Genomic DNA, 15,219 nt, shown 5'->3' on the forward strand with positions numbered 1-15,219 from the left:
TTCTTGTTATTGTGCGTGCTGAGACTTTTTTTGTGTAATTTTTTCCATTTCTGAAGACAAGGTAGCTGCGGTTCGAAAATTATCAGTTGATAATGATAAAAGAATCCTAATTTCATCTGACTGAACTTGGGTGGCCTTCCAGATCCAGCCTTTCTGCACGTAATCCCGGTTTTTAGATATTTTTTAACAAACTCCCAAACAGTTGTCTCGGTATATTTACGATGTCCGAAATCATTTTATAGGAAAAATTTTGATTATATAAAGATATAATTTGTCCTTTTTTGAAATTATTCATTTCTGTCTAATAAAAATTGTATTCTGCGAGTTGAACAAAATACCGCTCGGAATTTTTTGTCACTAAAACACGTTTCTGCTTTGATTTTGAAAATTATATGTTCGAATATATATTTAAATATATAAATAGTTAAAATAATACAAATAAAGAAGCTCAAATAAATTCTTTTATTAAAAATGATTAAAAATTTGCTAAAAATTAAGTGTTCGGATTTTAATGTCGAGGGGTGTATTTCGATAGTTTTGCAAATTCGGCCTTCTCGGCCGACGAGCCGGGACGACAAGCCGTAGCATTTAAGGCACCCTTGGCGAAGGAGTCGGAACAGGTGACGTCCCAAACGAGCTGTTTCCCGGATTCAAAAGCGAACAGCGTACAGCCGTCCGGACGTTTTGCATCATCAAGAACAAGGCCCGTCGGTTCCAGAATACAAGGGAAACCAGCTCTTTCCAGAGCTTTCTGAATTAGACTGTGATTTCGGTGTGCCGAGGAAATCGGCCGGCGCTCATTCGACAAGACAGAGGATGTAGCCCAAAGGCGTCAACTTTATCCCCACAACGACATGGATGAGGACTGTAGACAGGGAGTCCAGGCGACTACAGATACCCAGACGGAGTGAATCCCTATCGAGGACAGTATCCAAAAGCGGAGAAGGGAGAACATTCAGCCAGGAGCCTGAGTATGGCTGACAGGCGGATCGGAAACAAGCCAGTCTGTGTTGGTCGAGGAGTGGTCCAAGTCAGTAGAAGAATGACTGCAGAGAATTTTGTCCCAGTCTCGCTGAGAAGAGACATCGGAAGGGACCTCAGAGAAATTGCCTTTCAAAAAGCGAGGGCTGAATCAATATCAGAGTCCAACGATGATTCAGTAGTTTTTTCCAGAATCTTGTGGACAAGAAGATATGATCCAAACGCCGAAGAAAGAAAGGCAGGAAGAGCCAAATCCATACTAGAACGGAGGCCCAGACCCCCGTGACTCACAGGAAGTTTAGCCTGACACCAGGCAATATCGTCGAAATGCACATTGAGAATTTTCTCCGCAGACCTCCGAACCAAGGAATCATAAGATTCCAGCATTTGGGTTGCATAAAAACAAGGTGAGCTCCTCAGGATATAAACAATTTTTGGGATCAAAAGATAGTTCTTGAGGATGTAAAATGAAGGATGAGGATCAATGACAGAAAGTTTTTCACAAAGAGATGCAATAAGATTTTTCTTGGCAAGGAGGATTCGAGTAGCTGAGTCGGTGAGAATCGGTGACCCCAGAATTTCCAGATCAGACAGAGGTGTCTGTCTCAACTCAGGAAGGAGTTTGCAAAAAAGAGAGAAGGAGTTCTTAAACAGGGATGGCTCAACAGAGAGATTGACAATCTCGGACTTGCTTGAATTAATAACCAGACCAATGTCGGATAAAGCCGGAATTAGTCTGGCTAAGTCCTTTAGCAAAACATCAGGCGGACCGCCCAGGGTGCAATCGTCGAGATACCAAAGATTAAGGGGCGATTCATTAACGCGGGCAATGGCATCCACTGCAAGAGCAAACAGTAATGGGCCCAAAGGATCCCCCTGTTGGACGCCACAGGACGAAGAAATGAAAGAACCACCGGCGATTAAAAGTGATGGAAGCGAGTACGAAAGCGATATAAAGGGAAGCAAGTGTGGAACACGGTCTTGACAGACCTCCAACATATGACCACGGTCCAGAGAATTGAAAGCATTAGTTACATCCAGTTTCAATAAGGCAAGGGGAATATTGGAACGAGTAGAACCGTGAATAAAACAACGACAGGCATGGACAGAAGACTCGCAACCGCCAGGAACACCCACACCCAACTGAATGGGCTGCAGTTGCTCGCCAATAGAAGGAATAACGGACTTGCAACAGACTTTCGCAAATAAACGGCGAAAGACATTTCCAACAGCAATAGGCCTGATACCGCCATCTTTCTTGCCCAAGGCCGTAAGATTCGCGGAAAAGAACAGAATTCTAGCATGGTCAGAAATTTTGCCGCTCAGGAATAAATTGCACAAGTTAGTGCAAGCATTCAAGAGGCGATTCCCGGTATCCCCATTGGCGGAAATTAAGTCTCTCAAATGAATAGGACGGAGACCGTCGATACCTCCACTACTGTTACCCCTAAAGGAGTTTAAGGCGTCCAAAAGTTGTTGGGAGAAACAGAAAAGGAAAAACAGGACGATTGGGCCACATCAAAAGTTACTGGTTTTCCAATAGGGTGCTTTTCCTTGAGAATGCGAACAACATCGGGGGTGATTGTACGGACAGAATCAGAAGATGACAAGAGACGAACAGCCGCGCTGACATCATGCGACATTAAGCAGGAGTTAATCCGAGACCGTAAACGTTTAGAACCGTCCTTCGACGAGGGCTTAGCGGTAGAAGGTAAATGAGAGGGAGACGGAGCGAAAGAGCCATTCATAAACTGACTCATATTCTTTTTCAAAAGAGAAACAAAGGAGGCACCGGCACCGGGGCGACGAACAGGGGAGCCCAACGCAAAAGTTGGGAAAAAAAAACAAAACGATTCCAATTATGAATGGATGGATCGGAATGGGCAGACTCAATTAAAGAAGAAAGGTTAGGGCCACCGAAATACGGGCTGATTTTGGGATTCGGATGGGAATGCGGAAAGAAACACGATAATCATGAACCAATTTAAGGACCGATTCAGAGTCCAATAAAAATGGATCTGAAGGATTGTCAAGAGAGGGAGGAGAGACGGAGTGGTGACCATCATTTAAATAAGAAGGAGGAAAGGAAGAGCAAGAAGAGCACACCCAACGAGAGAGGCCGGAAAGTGACTTCTTTGACAGCTTGATACAGGAAATATGAAACAAAGAAGAGCAAGAATCACACCGAATAGATTTTTTCCGATTATTAACGGATTTACAAACGCGCGCGCGTATATTATTTTGCATGAAATGTATTCCTTTTATACTGAATACTGAGAATGCCAATATGCTTATTATTGAAATTTCAATGTTCCAAAGTACTCAATTATTTCCAATGTAATAAAATGGAAATGCATTCCATAGCAACCACAATGATTTGCAAAGCAGTATCTCATTGACTGCTTGAATACTGAATAGGTTTTCTCCAATGAATAGTTCCAGTCCATTCTTGAATCTTCTATCAGTAGTGAAGAGGGTGAACTGGGATTTAGATGCAGACACACACAACATATTTGCAGATTGACAATCACATACACGGTTGAGGTGTGACTGGACCATTGCAACAGCCACAGAAGGAGATTTATCTCTTGCAGAGATAATCAGGTCGTCCGCATAGGATAGAACATAATGTCTGGGTCATTAGTAATAGGTAGGTCATGTAGAAATAGGTTAAAAAGGAGAGGAAATAAAGGGGAGCCTTGTGGGACACCATTGGGCAAAATACAAAATACTATTAGTCTGATCAATTTTTTTCAAATTTTGGGTAATATTCGGATATTTAAAAAATGTGAACTATTTTTTAATAATTTTAATAGAAAAAGCCTAATTGAATTATAAATTAACGTCTTTAGTTACTAATAACTAACTAATCTATATAATTCTCCTCCTTTTTGGACCGTTGCACTGGATCTGCGTATTCTCCTCCTCTAACACTTCATATGAACATGAGACACATCTTCCGGCAAATCTGGTGGACCTGTTGTTTCTCTAGCCCAGTGGTTCTCAACCTTTTTTGTCCGCGGACCCCTTGTGAGTAAATGAAAAATTTCGCGGACCCCCTACATATTTATTAAGTTTTTTGTCAAAAAAATTTTACTTATCTAAAAACAAAATTATTATTAAATCAATAGAGAAAATAGTGAGAAGGTTGATATTGTTTTTTCGAGGCAATTTTTTCAATAAGAGGCTCGGTTGTCGATAAGCAAACCTGATGTCATCTTCAATATTCAGTCTTGCGCGATGATTATTTTTTATATTGAGAAGTGCTGAGAAGCCATGTTCGCATAAATATGTTGTCGGGAATATAAGCAACAAATTTAATGCATTTGCGCTTACGGAAGGATAATGCTTACAATTTCGCACCAAAATCTTGATAAGCAAGTTTTTCATACAAATCTTTTGCTTTTGAATTATTGATCATGTCAATAAAAGCCTCTCGATATTTTCATCGACCAAACGTGGATCAACACTGAATGGTGTACGAATGAATTTCAAATCAATTTCGTTCAATTCTGGAAAGTATTTATTTACTTCTTGTTGAAGATATGTTAAATGTGCATAAATAAGTTCGGTTATTTTTTTGATTTCAAATGCATCTATATTTACAGATTGTTCTTCAAAAGATTCAAACATAGTAAAATTATTTAGCGAAATTTTGATGGCATGAAGTTTTTATTTGTTCTACCACCTGAAATAAATAATATAATATCAATAACTGACACTTATATTTTCTGACATTTCAGAAATTCGTCGATGAACAGTATCATTCGATAATGGTATTCCGAAATCATATTTTCAGCATGAGTGCCAATAAGAGTACGTACTATGTCTTTACAACAAGGAAGAATCAATTTTTCGGCAATATTATGAGGTTTCTTTTCTTTCGCTATACGTAATGAGATCATGTAAGATGCTAATAGCATGGAATTATCAGAAGGCAAAGTTTGTATGAAACGAGTCAATACTTGATTTTTCATCATTTTACGCAAAGAAATAAAATAATCCTTATTTTTGTGGATTAGATGGGGATGACATGTGCGCAAGTGTCTCACAAGAGATGGTTTCATGCTATTGTGGTGAAGAATTTCATGCACACAACACATTTTGGGCTTTCAAATCCATCTTTATCAATACAAATAAACCCATATTTTATATAATCAGGATTATATTTGCGTATCTTAATAACATTCGAGGAATTCATATCAATAGCGTGCTTAAAATTTTATTAACTTTTACAAAAAATAAATATTTGAGTTACATTCAGCTTTAAAGTAATTTAGCCTCCTCAGTATTATTGAATATTAAAATATATTAATTTATAATATATCTAAAGAGATATTATTAATTATGATTTATTCTATTATATATTAATTTAAAATTGTTATCATTAAATAGAAACATTTAAATAAAGTTTGAGAAAAATCTCGCGGACCCCAGGTTGAGAACCACTGCTCTAGCCAATTTTAGGAGGTGGTTGGTGGCCCTTGAAACTTGTTCCTCATGTTTTTCAATTTCCACTCCATGTTTATGTTCAACAAGCATGGCCTCCAATGTCTTCTTAATCGTCAGCGATTGTATATACGATCTAGTGGAAGCATCCAACTTCAGTTTTTCCATATAAGACTTATAGAATTTAGAAACTATCCCGTCCCATGTGAGGACAATGGGGATTATCGTTACCTTCGCACCGTGGATTTGAGATAATTCTCCAGCAAGAAGATCATATTTATGCAGTTTTTCTACTTCCACTTGCTTTAACATGGCGTGGGAAGTAATTCCGACTTCAATTAGAGTGATTTCGTTTTTCGTTTTATCAAGGACAAAGATATCTGGTCTATTGTTTTTTACATGAACATCTGTCTGCAAGGTGGTGTCCACTCTTATCTCCACTTTATGATTTGAGCTAACTGACTGGACTGTGTGTGACTTTAACCTTTTGGTTTTCCTGATTCCATATTGGCGGCAGAGATGCAAATGGATGCATCTTATAACTTCATTATGTCTTCTGGTAATCACTGTTCAGCATTCTGCTACATCTTGTAGCCATGTGATCAACAGATTTTTTAGCTTGATTACAATGATCGCACATTCCTCCGTTATCGTTGAAAAATATATTTCGATCCTGAATAATACAATACATTGCTTCTGATCTCGGACTGTTGTTTCCATTCACTAGCCATTCCGTAGACATATTGATGATTTTAATAGTATATTTCTTTTTCTTCATTATTTATTAAATATTATTCTCAAATCGCCATATTGGAAGAGAATTTGCTTAACTTGCTTTTGTTGTTTTTCTTTCGGGTAGTGGAATAGCACAAAATGAACTGATTCTTGTATATTCCTTCTTACGAAAGTTTCTTTTGGATCTCCTTTAGCAGGCTAAGCTTTATGTCCAAACGGGTCTGGATATTGTATTTCCAAACATAATCTTGGCACTCTCTTAGGAGATACAGAAGACATGATACAATGAAAATCACTAGCAACTTTCGCGCTTAAAAGATTAAGCAACATATGGTTGAGAGGTAAACAAATTTCTGCGTCTTTAAAAATCAAACTATACAATATGTTCGTAAAACTATAGTCTATTGTACAGCTCATCCTCTTGGGCACTCACAGTGCACGAAATGGAAAATCTGAATTCCTTCCACAGAATGCAGCTGAAATACATCCTAAGAATTTTTTTGCCAAAACCCATATCAAACAAACATTTCTACTCCAAGTAAAATGTACATCCGTTGGACGAAGAAATAAGAAGTAATAGATGGAGCATATTCGGTCACATCCTAAGAATGGACAGGAAAACTTCCGCAAATCTCGCAATGGAACACCACTACGCTCCTCATCCGGGAACGACCTTCCGAGGAAGACCACGAATTACTCTAGCAACCCTTTTGCATCAAGACCTAACTTTGAATGAAAAAGGGTTGAAATCTGCAGACGATCTTGAGCACCTGAGGGAATTATCGAGGAACAGAGGGACTTGGAAGCGATTAACAAAACGCATCCAGGAGATGGTAGCACAAGCGAGATAACTTTACTTACGTTATTTTGCGGTGTGCTTATTAATATTAATAATAAACAACATAATCTGTAGCCATGTAGATTTTCTTCGACATAAAACGATTCTTGTTAAAATTAAAATGGTTTTTTAAGATGTAGTTCTGAAAAGTAAAGTCTGTGAAGTTATCAAACACCTCTTTCTTCTGGAGGTGATTCTTATGTAGGACCGTCGTGGATTATGACGGACCGTCTGAGTACTTTCTTTTCTTTATTTGCCACAATATCCTTAATCGTCGTCATAATCCACTCAATACTTTACTTGTCCTCTAGGTTTCTGTTCCCCATCTGTTCTCCTTGAGCCGCCTCCTGTTGTTTAGAATCAATTAGATATTTTCAATCTAAGCACACAACTAAATGAATCCTTGTTCAAAATAGAGTTCACTTATGAAACCTCAATACACAAACATGTCAATTTTTATAATAAAAAACATGTAGGTTTCAAATTTTTGAGAAATTTATTTTTTAATAGTTATTGAACCTGATTCGGTTTCCTTTTTGTATTTCCGAAAAATTTAAAGCTAAAAAACTAAAAAAAAATAGTTTGTAATTTGAATAGCCAAACTACTCTTAATAAAAATATAAGAAATATTTTTTGTGAGAAGTCAAATAATTTTTAATAACATTTCCAAAAAATATATAATAGATTAAGAATATCAAAAATAAAAATATGAAAAAAAATCATCACAATATATTTTATGTTGTCAAAGAAATATTAAACTCACTGTGATGATCAGAGATTTTAAAAACAACGACATTTTGAATGACCAAATACATGTATTTTTCATAACGTAAAATTTAAACAGGGAATTTTAAAATCTTTTTTGGTGAGAAATAGATTTAAAAAGTTAAGAAAAAAATATGAAGAATTATTTTACGAAATAGAAGGAAATTCAACTTACACAATCCAATGGGGGCAAAATTGCTTATCAACTCCGAAAATAATTTTAAATCTACAAGAACCAATTAATCAAATAGTTAATTCTAACACGACAGAAAATGTTAATCTTAAAGAAACGACAGTTATATCTGATAAAACGTCAAATAATTTACTTCACACTGAAATCTCGACTCAAACAGACAATGAATTAATAAAAGAAAACGAAAAAACTGAACAGACTGAGAATAATCAAATAATTAAAAATAATAAATCAAAAATAAATCAAGACTGTCTTACTAATGCAATCAATTCATTTTTATCTCCATCTCATGAGAATCATGGAGATATATTTTTGGAAACTTTAAAATTAAAATATAATCAAAGTATTCAAAAATTCTGATTTTAGTAAAAAATAATCGTCAAAACTCAGGCGACTCAATGGAGTTATTATGGATAGAACAAGCAATAGAAAGTAGAAATAGAGTATAAACGTTTTAAGCAAACTTTAGTTTTTGGAAACCAAAAAAACTTTAATTACTTCGAATCAACCAAATAAAAATCCCCAAAATCTCCAAAAGAAAAAAAATAAAATCCCCAGTAAAGAAATGGAAAAATTTGAAGTTTATTAATCATTAAATTACAATTTAGAACAGAATAATTCAATTAGAAGAAAGTAGTAAAAATACATTTGCAAAATTATCGTCAAAACACCATGATTTGTCTGAACTAATCAACGAAGTATAATTAAATATAAATTATTAAATTTATTAGATAAAAATGATAAAGATTGAAATTAAAAAAGAAAAGGATGAACAAAAACAAAATTTGGAAATTCAGCCACAAATCGACCTTCAAGAATTATTTAATGAATACAACAAAATTAAGGAAGTGTCCAATACCGAAAATAAATTTACTGATCTCTCCAAGAAAGAAAACAGTGTTTTAAATCGTGCTACATATCATCTTAAAGATTATCTTAAAAATTATTAAAATTTCTGAATTATGGAAATTTTTTTTGACTTAAATAATTTCTCATTATTCCTATGTTGAAAAGAGAGACATCAGCCAAAGTAGTATTTAAAAAATTAAGAATTTAAAAAACCTTGTAAAAATTAATATTTTTAATAATAACTAAATTGACAGTCTTTTAGCGTTCAACGGTAAAAATTTAAATTAATAGGTCGTCGGCGTAATAAAAACTAATTTAAAGTTTTTGGGAGTTTTCTGAAAATTTTTAAATGGAAGACGATTTAATCTCACAGGCTATTAGGCTAGATGGAAGGGCCAGCGGCCTTTGATTATCTTATTTTTGAAAAGGATTGGCATTGATGACAGCTGTTATGTTTTCAGTCTCGGCTCGGTTTCATTCTCGGTTCGCGAAATATTAGTTTCCTAGACAGTCAAACGTAGTGCATAATTTTTCCTAAATTCGTATTAAATCTTATTAAATTTAACAATAAATTGAATTCAACCACTTATTAGGATGCACCAGTGTCCCTGACGTCCACCTTCTGACGCGTATCTTAAAAATTCTTTTAGCACAAAAATGATATACTGAATGGTTCAATTAAAAATTGCAAAAAACTTTTTAATTGAATATTCGACTACTTGAATAAAGTATAAATATCTATCTATATTTAAAGTTAAAATTTTGTTCGAATACAAGATAAAAAAATATTTGAAAATAAATAAAGGGATTAGAGAAAGCAAATTGGTTTAGACAGACAAATCTGGATCAAAATAACTTTGAATGAAAATATATTTTTTAAATATTTATAAATAATTAATGATATTGTTTAAAAAAATAAATTAAAAAAAATTAATCTGTTTGTCTGGTTATCCGAATGATAAAATTGAATCTAATTTTGCGGGTATTTAAAAGTAATTTATATTAATAAATAGCTTAGTAATGCAGTTCAGCATAATTTTAACTATAAGCCTGGATTCATTAAATCAGTAATCGCCGATCTAATACGTTTTAATGCCCCAGACCAGAATCCAAAGTATAAAAATATATTTTTTGTATAAAATTTAGAGGTCAAAAATACATGTTTAGTATTAGTCTATCAAAATTAGTAAAAAATGTATATAACGAGGACAACGAAAAATTAAGAGATGACGCAACAAGGCACATTTCAGTAATTAAAATAAATTAATTTAAGAACGAATTGGATAACGATTTTGATATAAAAAATTTATGTGGAAATTTACTTTTTCGAATGAAAAATTCTCAAAAATATTATTCCGTATATTTTTTTTCTTAGTGCACTTAGTGGGCCCTCAGTCGAATATCCCTTCCTTATACCCAAAAGAGACCTCAAAACATAAAATCTGAAACAATAGTTGTTGAATTCAGGTATTTCTAATATGAAAATAATTATTTTTAATATAAGTAATATTATGTATAAAATATTATATATTGTATATAAAATACAGTTCTCCAAATATTGCCAAACCTTTTCATGTGGGGCATCTGCGTTCAACAATAATCGGAAATTATGTGGCTAATATAAACCGTATTTTTGGTCATAAAGTATACAAAATAAACTATTTGGGAGATTGGGGAACACAAATAGGTCAGCCATATCGGAAAATTGTAGGATTACTAACTCTTGGCTGTAAACTATACGGGCCATCATATAACGAAACCGCCAATAGTTCGACATTAAATTCCCTCCTAAATGTAATCAATAGTCACTCAACAGACATATGTCCGGATTAATAAAGAGGCGGGTGTCGATCCGTCAGTATATAAAGGCGGATTAGAACATTTCTCTCAGTTAGAGAAAGGCGGCATCGAAGGGATAAAATATTGGAATTTCTTCAGAAAATGTTCTTTAAAAGAACATGAAAGACTTTATAAGGTATTTAAATATGTGTATTTTTTGGCATTTGGAATTGAATTTGATTTTATTGATTGGGAGTCGTGTCATCATTTGACGGGAAAAAATATTGTCGAAAGTCTATTTTATAGTGGAATGTCTAAAATTGATAAGTTCATATTTTTTAATAAATTATAGAGATAACCGCAGTTTGTTGGAAGTGGAGTCACCTGATAGTCCCTGTTATGTTCCTGTCCTCAAAAGTGATGGGTCGACATTATATATTACAAGGTTTATTGCACTGAAGTTATACTTAGAGATATTTCAGCATTTATATCACGAAAGAATAGTCTAAAGTTTGATCGAATTCACTACGTGGTCTAAATTGGTTTTTTAAATGTTTTAGGTCGAAAAAGCACAATCGAACCACTTTAATGATTTAAAATCAATTCTAATCAAATATTTTCAGTATAAAAACTTAAGGTTTTCAATTTAGAGTTTACTTTAGAGAGCAGAATGGATTTCACGTGACTTTTGGACGATACAAAGGTATGAGTACCAGAAAAGGGAGGTTTTTTGTCCTTGGTGACTTGTACGATGAAGCACGTTCTCAAATTGAGGAAAAACTATTGGAAACTCAGAGTTTTAACTTAAAATGTTTATTTTCAGCAACAAGAGCCACAAATTTAAAGCAAACAGCGGCAAGTTTGGCTTCATCAGCACTTATTTTGAACGAATTGAAATTCCCACGTGAAAAGGATGTCGAATTTGACTGGAAAAGAGTTTTGGACTTTGATATCAACTCGGGGATATCCTTACAATACTGTCATGCAAGACTGCATAGGTTTGATCCGAATGTAATGCTAAGTTTACTCCAAAATGTCAGACATAAAGTCACGTGTTCAAATTTTGACTTAGTGGTCTCTAATTTATCTCAGTCAGAGGCAATTGATTTAATATTGCACTTAATAACGTGATTGATTGTTGTTATTACTTTTATAGTTATGAAGATGTTCTCAAAATGTCGTACGAGACATTGGAGGCTTATTTGATAGTAAATTACCTGCTTAGATTGGGGTATTGTGTTTATTGTTTTGTAGAAGGCTGATAAATCGTGGGATTGGAGTCTTGAGGATTCAAGGGGTCGATATTCAGGAAGTTGTTGATGTAGATTTGTTAGAGAATGTTGTTTGTAGGCGCGTGTAGTGCTGTTTGAGCAGTGCCGACGAACTTTGGCACACGGAATGCTTGTTTTGGGAATTCAACCGCTGATTAATATTTGAAGATAATTTTCTTATTTTTGAATATTGTAAATTTTGAGAAATTTCTTTTAAAAAAATTATTTTTGATTTATTTTGTAGTTCGAGTATTATTCTCGCTTCGTTTACAGCGACCTAGCTCCTGAAGAGGGCCTGTTTCATCAAACAACTCTTAACGTTCTGAGGGTTTCTATTTCTGATTTTGCTCTTTAAATAATGCCAGCAATTTTCTATTATGTTAAGATCTGGCGATTGTGCAGGCCAATTGTTTAAAATATTCACTCCTTTTTCAAGCAAATAATTTTTTGTAGACCGTGAAGTATGACATGATGCACCATCTTGTTGGAAAATAAAGTTATCATCATATATCTCAGAAAGCCCTTGTTCCAAGATTCGTTGATATTCTACGGAATCTACATTTCCTTCGCACAATATCAAGGCACTTTTTCATCGTGTCTGATACCGCCCCAAACCATGATTGAAGGTGCGAATTTCTGAGTTTTCGTTGTGTAGTTCGAATTGAATCTATTTCCAGGAGGTCTCCTTACGAATTCTCGTGCTTTCGAAATTAATTCGATGCGGCACTCGTCAGTAAAAATGACCTTATTCCAATCGAATGAAATGTTTCTAGTGCAGAATATTTTCTCTTCTTGATATTATTAGTTGAAAGTCTAGGTTTTTTGGCTGCTATTCTTACCGACCTGGTTTGATGTAATTTTATTTTACGCCTGTTGATAAACAATGTTTGTTGGCCGTCTTGTATATGAATAAATGTTCTCTTCTCATTACCCTTGAACATCCAACATGCAGCTATCCATGGAAAAAGCACTCGTTCTCTAAAAATTTTCAAAATTTTGGGATATAAACATCCTCACCTTTATACTTACCTGTTGATATCGTCGCTTCTATTACGTTAGCAATCAAATTTTTGATAAATAGCCTCCTTTCGTTTTTCGAAATTTATGTGGCACAAGATTTTTTATTTTTTTGAGTTTTCCTTTTTGGATTTTATGGTATCTTCTTTCCTGTTTAGTTTTTATTTTGTTATTGCTGAGCGAGAGGAAGTTTTTGATACAAAAACAGACTAATCAAACATTCCAATAAAACACACCAATCAACACATCAATTAAAAAGATATCTATAACATTAATAGATTACAATAGGCATCTGCTAATTGCACACTTTGTCGAAGTTAAATTTGATAACAGCGTTATTTTGATTCATATTCGATAATGATATATTGGCATTTAATTAAAAAAAATCTGGAAGTTTTTAATAGACCTTATCATGCGTGTCGACGACATTCACGTTGTTCTTTTTAACCAAAATCCGGAAAATATTTTTTTAATTTTTTGGCGGAAGGATTAAAAGCCCTCATCACGTGAGTCGAGGACATGGCTGTTCATCATTTGGAAAAAAATTTTAACCAAAATGGAAAAAAATAAGAAAATATTTTCTTGGCGGGAAGGTTTTGAGGACTTCATCATGGAGGATATTCTTGATATGTTAGTTTTTTGGGTGAAAGATTTTTGGAGAACCTTGTTATTTTGGGGAAAAGAATTTTGACAATTTATCTATACTTTGCCAATTTGAAGTCGGTGTGTACACACAGACACACACCATATCATTTATTATTAAGATTTATTTTTCCAGATGTGGATTGTTGTATCCCCGTTGTATAAAAAACGTTATAAATAACGGATTTATTTGGTTGAGGATGCAACAAAATGTTGGATTGATGTAGATTTTTTATGTCCGAAATCCAAAGTTTTTTTCCACCTCAACTACCTTCCCAAATAGTTTTTTTCATTTAGGCTTGTTGCTCGCGCGTTTGAAAATATTTTCAAGGTTGTAGCCAATTTTCGCGTAATCATCACTCAGGCATAGACGGAGCGTGCATTTTGGCCGACCTCGAAATTAATTTTCGTCATTCAAGAAGTAATCTTCCATGATTTGATTGCAAAAAATTATTTCGTCAATTCTTAGTATTTGCAAAGTCTCCACCGTAATTTAGTAACTTTCTTGCTTATCCAGTTTTTTTACATAATTTGTAGAGACTATCGTTTTTGATATCTGTGGCCATTTGATAATTTGATAAACGATTTTTATGAAAAGCGTCTATAGTCTGTCAAGGTCCGTTTTCGATGTTCCTCATGTTTCCGAATTGTACAATACAATTAATTGTATTCCAAATTGTACGTTTCAAAATTCTGAATTGTACGTCTATAGTCTGTCAAGGTCCGTTTTCGATGCTCCACTGCCGAGTATTGGGAACCTTCTGGACAGTGAGTCCGTACGCACTGGAATTTGTTTACGTCTCGGTCTTCGCCAATGCGAGCCACATGTCTGCCGCTGTGGCGCGAAAATCTGTCCCTTTGAACTGCACGCTTTATCATGTAGACGCAGCGCTGGCCACATCCCGCGGCTCTTAACGACCTTATCAGGAGAGCCCTGGAAGTCGCCGGAATCCCCTCTCTGCTTGAACCCTCTGGGATCGATCGGGGAGACGGAAAAAGGCCTGACGGGATCACTGTGTTTCCCTTCAACAGGTGGAAGCCTCTTACCTGGGATGCCACGTGTGTGGACTCTTTCTCGCCTCAGAACCTGCTGATGTCCGCATCCGCCCCTGGATCTATTGTCACAACCGCGGAATGCAAAAAGATGCGGAAGTACTCCTCATTTACGGAGAAGTTCTAATTCCTTCCATTCGCGGTTGAGACTTCCGGTTCCTTGGGCGGTAAGGCAATCAGCTAAGTTCAGGAGATCGGGTCCCGCATGTCTGCTATCACAGGCGACGCCCGCGAATCAAGATGGTTTTTCGAGCGGATATCCCTTGCGATAGTACGCTCTAATTCTTTCTCGATCGTGTCGCCTTCCCGTCCACGAAGCTTTCAACACTTGACCGAATTCTTTTTTCGTAATAAACTAATCACACCCAAAAAAAATTAATTGTACGAATGCATTGTATAAGCGTATCCGAAAATTTAAAAAGATGTTCCGATACTCCACATTTTTTTTGATGCACAAGATGTCAACATTTTTCTGCGCTCAATGTACTCAGTATCCCCCAAAAGCGACACGAGCTTTTTACAGTGCGACCTCGAATTGGGGAAAACCAAGTAGCGAGGAAACCTTCTTTTTGGGGAAAACTTTGCTTTTGGAGAAATATTTTTGCCATACATATAAAATACGATGATTTTTAATGAAATAAACCCCC

At 35.1% G+C, this 15,219-nt stretch overlaps 1 protein-coding gene across 1 annotated transcript; it reads left to right on the forward strand.

Moving 5' to 3' along the window:
- The first annotated feature begins 6,803 nt into the window (after window positions 1–6,803).
- Window positions 6,804–12,026, forward strand: LOC115228614 (arginine--tRNA ligase-like). Its single transcript, XM_036498978.1, has 6 exons — window positions 6,804–6,998; window positions 10,195–10,277; window positions 10,358–10,539; window positions 11,413–11,716; window positions 11,844–11,901; window positions 11,940–12,026. The coding sequence occupies exons 1-6, from the start codon at window positions 6,804–6,806 to the stop codon at window positions 12,024–12,026; spliced, it is 909 nt and encodes a 302-aa protein (XP_036354871.1).
- The last annotated feature ends 3,193 nt before the right edge of the window (window positions 12,027–15,219 follow it).

Source organism: Octopus sinensis, unplaced genomic scaffold (assembly GCF_006345805.1).
Source record: "Octopus sinensis unplaced genomic scaffold, ASM634580v1 Contig10832, whole genome shotgun sequence".
Lineage (NCBI taxonomy): Eukaryota > Metazoa > Mollusca > Cephalopoda > Octopoda > Octopodidae > Octopus > Octopus sinensis.

Coding starts and splice junctions, on each gene's coding strand:
- LOC115228614 (XM_036498978.1), top strand. CDS start 6,804: ATGGAACACCACTACGCTCCTCATCCGGGAACGACCTTCCGAGGAAGA. Junction 11,717..11,843: donor TTAATATTGCACTTAATAAC/GTGATTGATTGT, acceptor ATTGTTTTGTAG/AAGGCTGATAAATCGTGGGA. Junction 11,902..11,939: donor AAGGGGTCGATATTCAGGAA/GTTGTTGATGTA, acceptor TGTTGTTTGTAG/GCGCGTGTAGTGCTGTTTGA.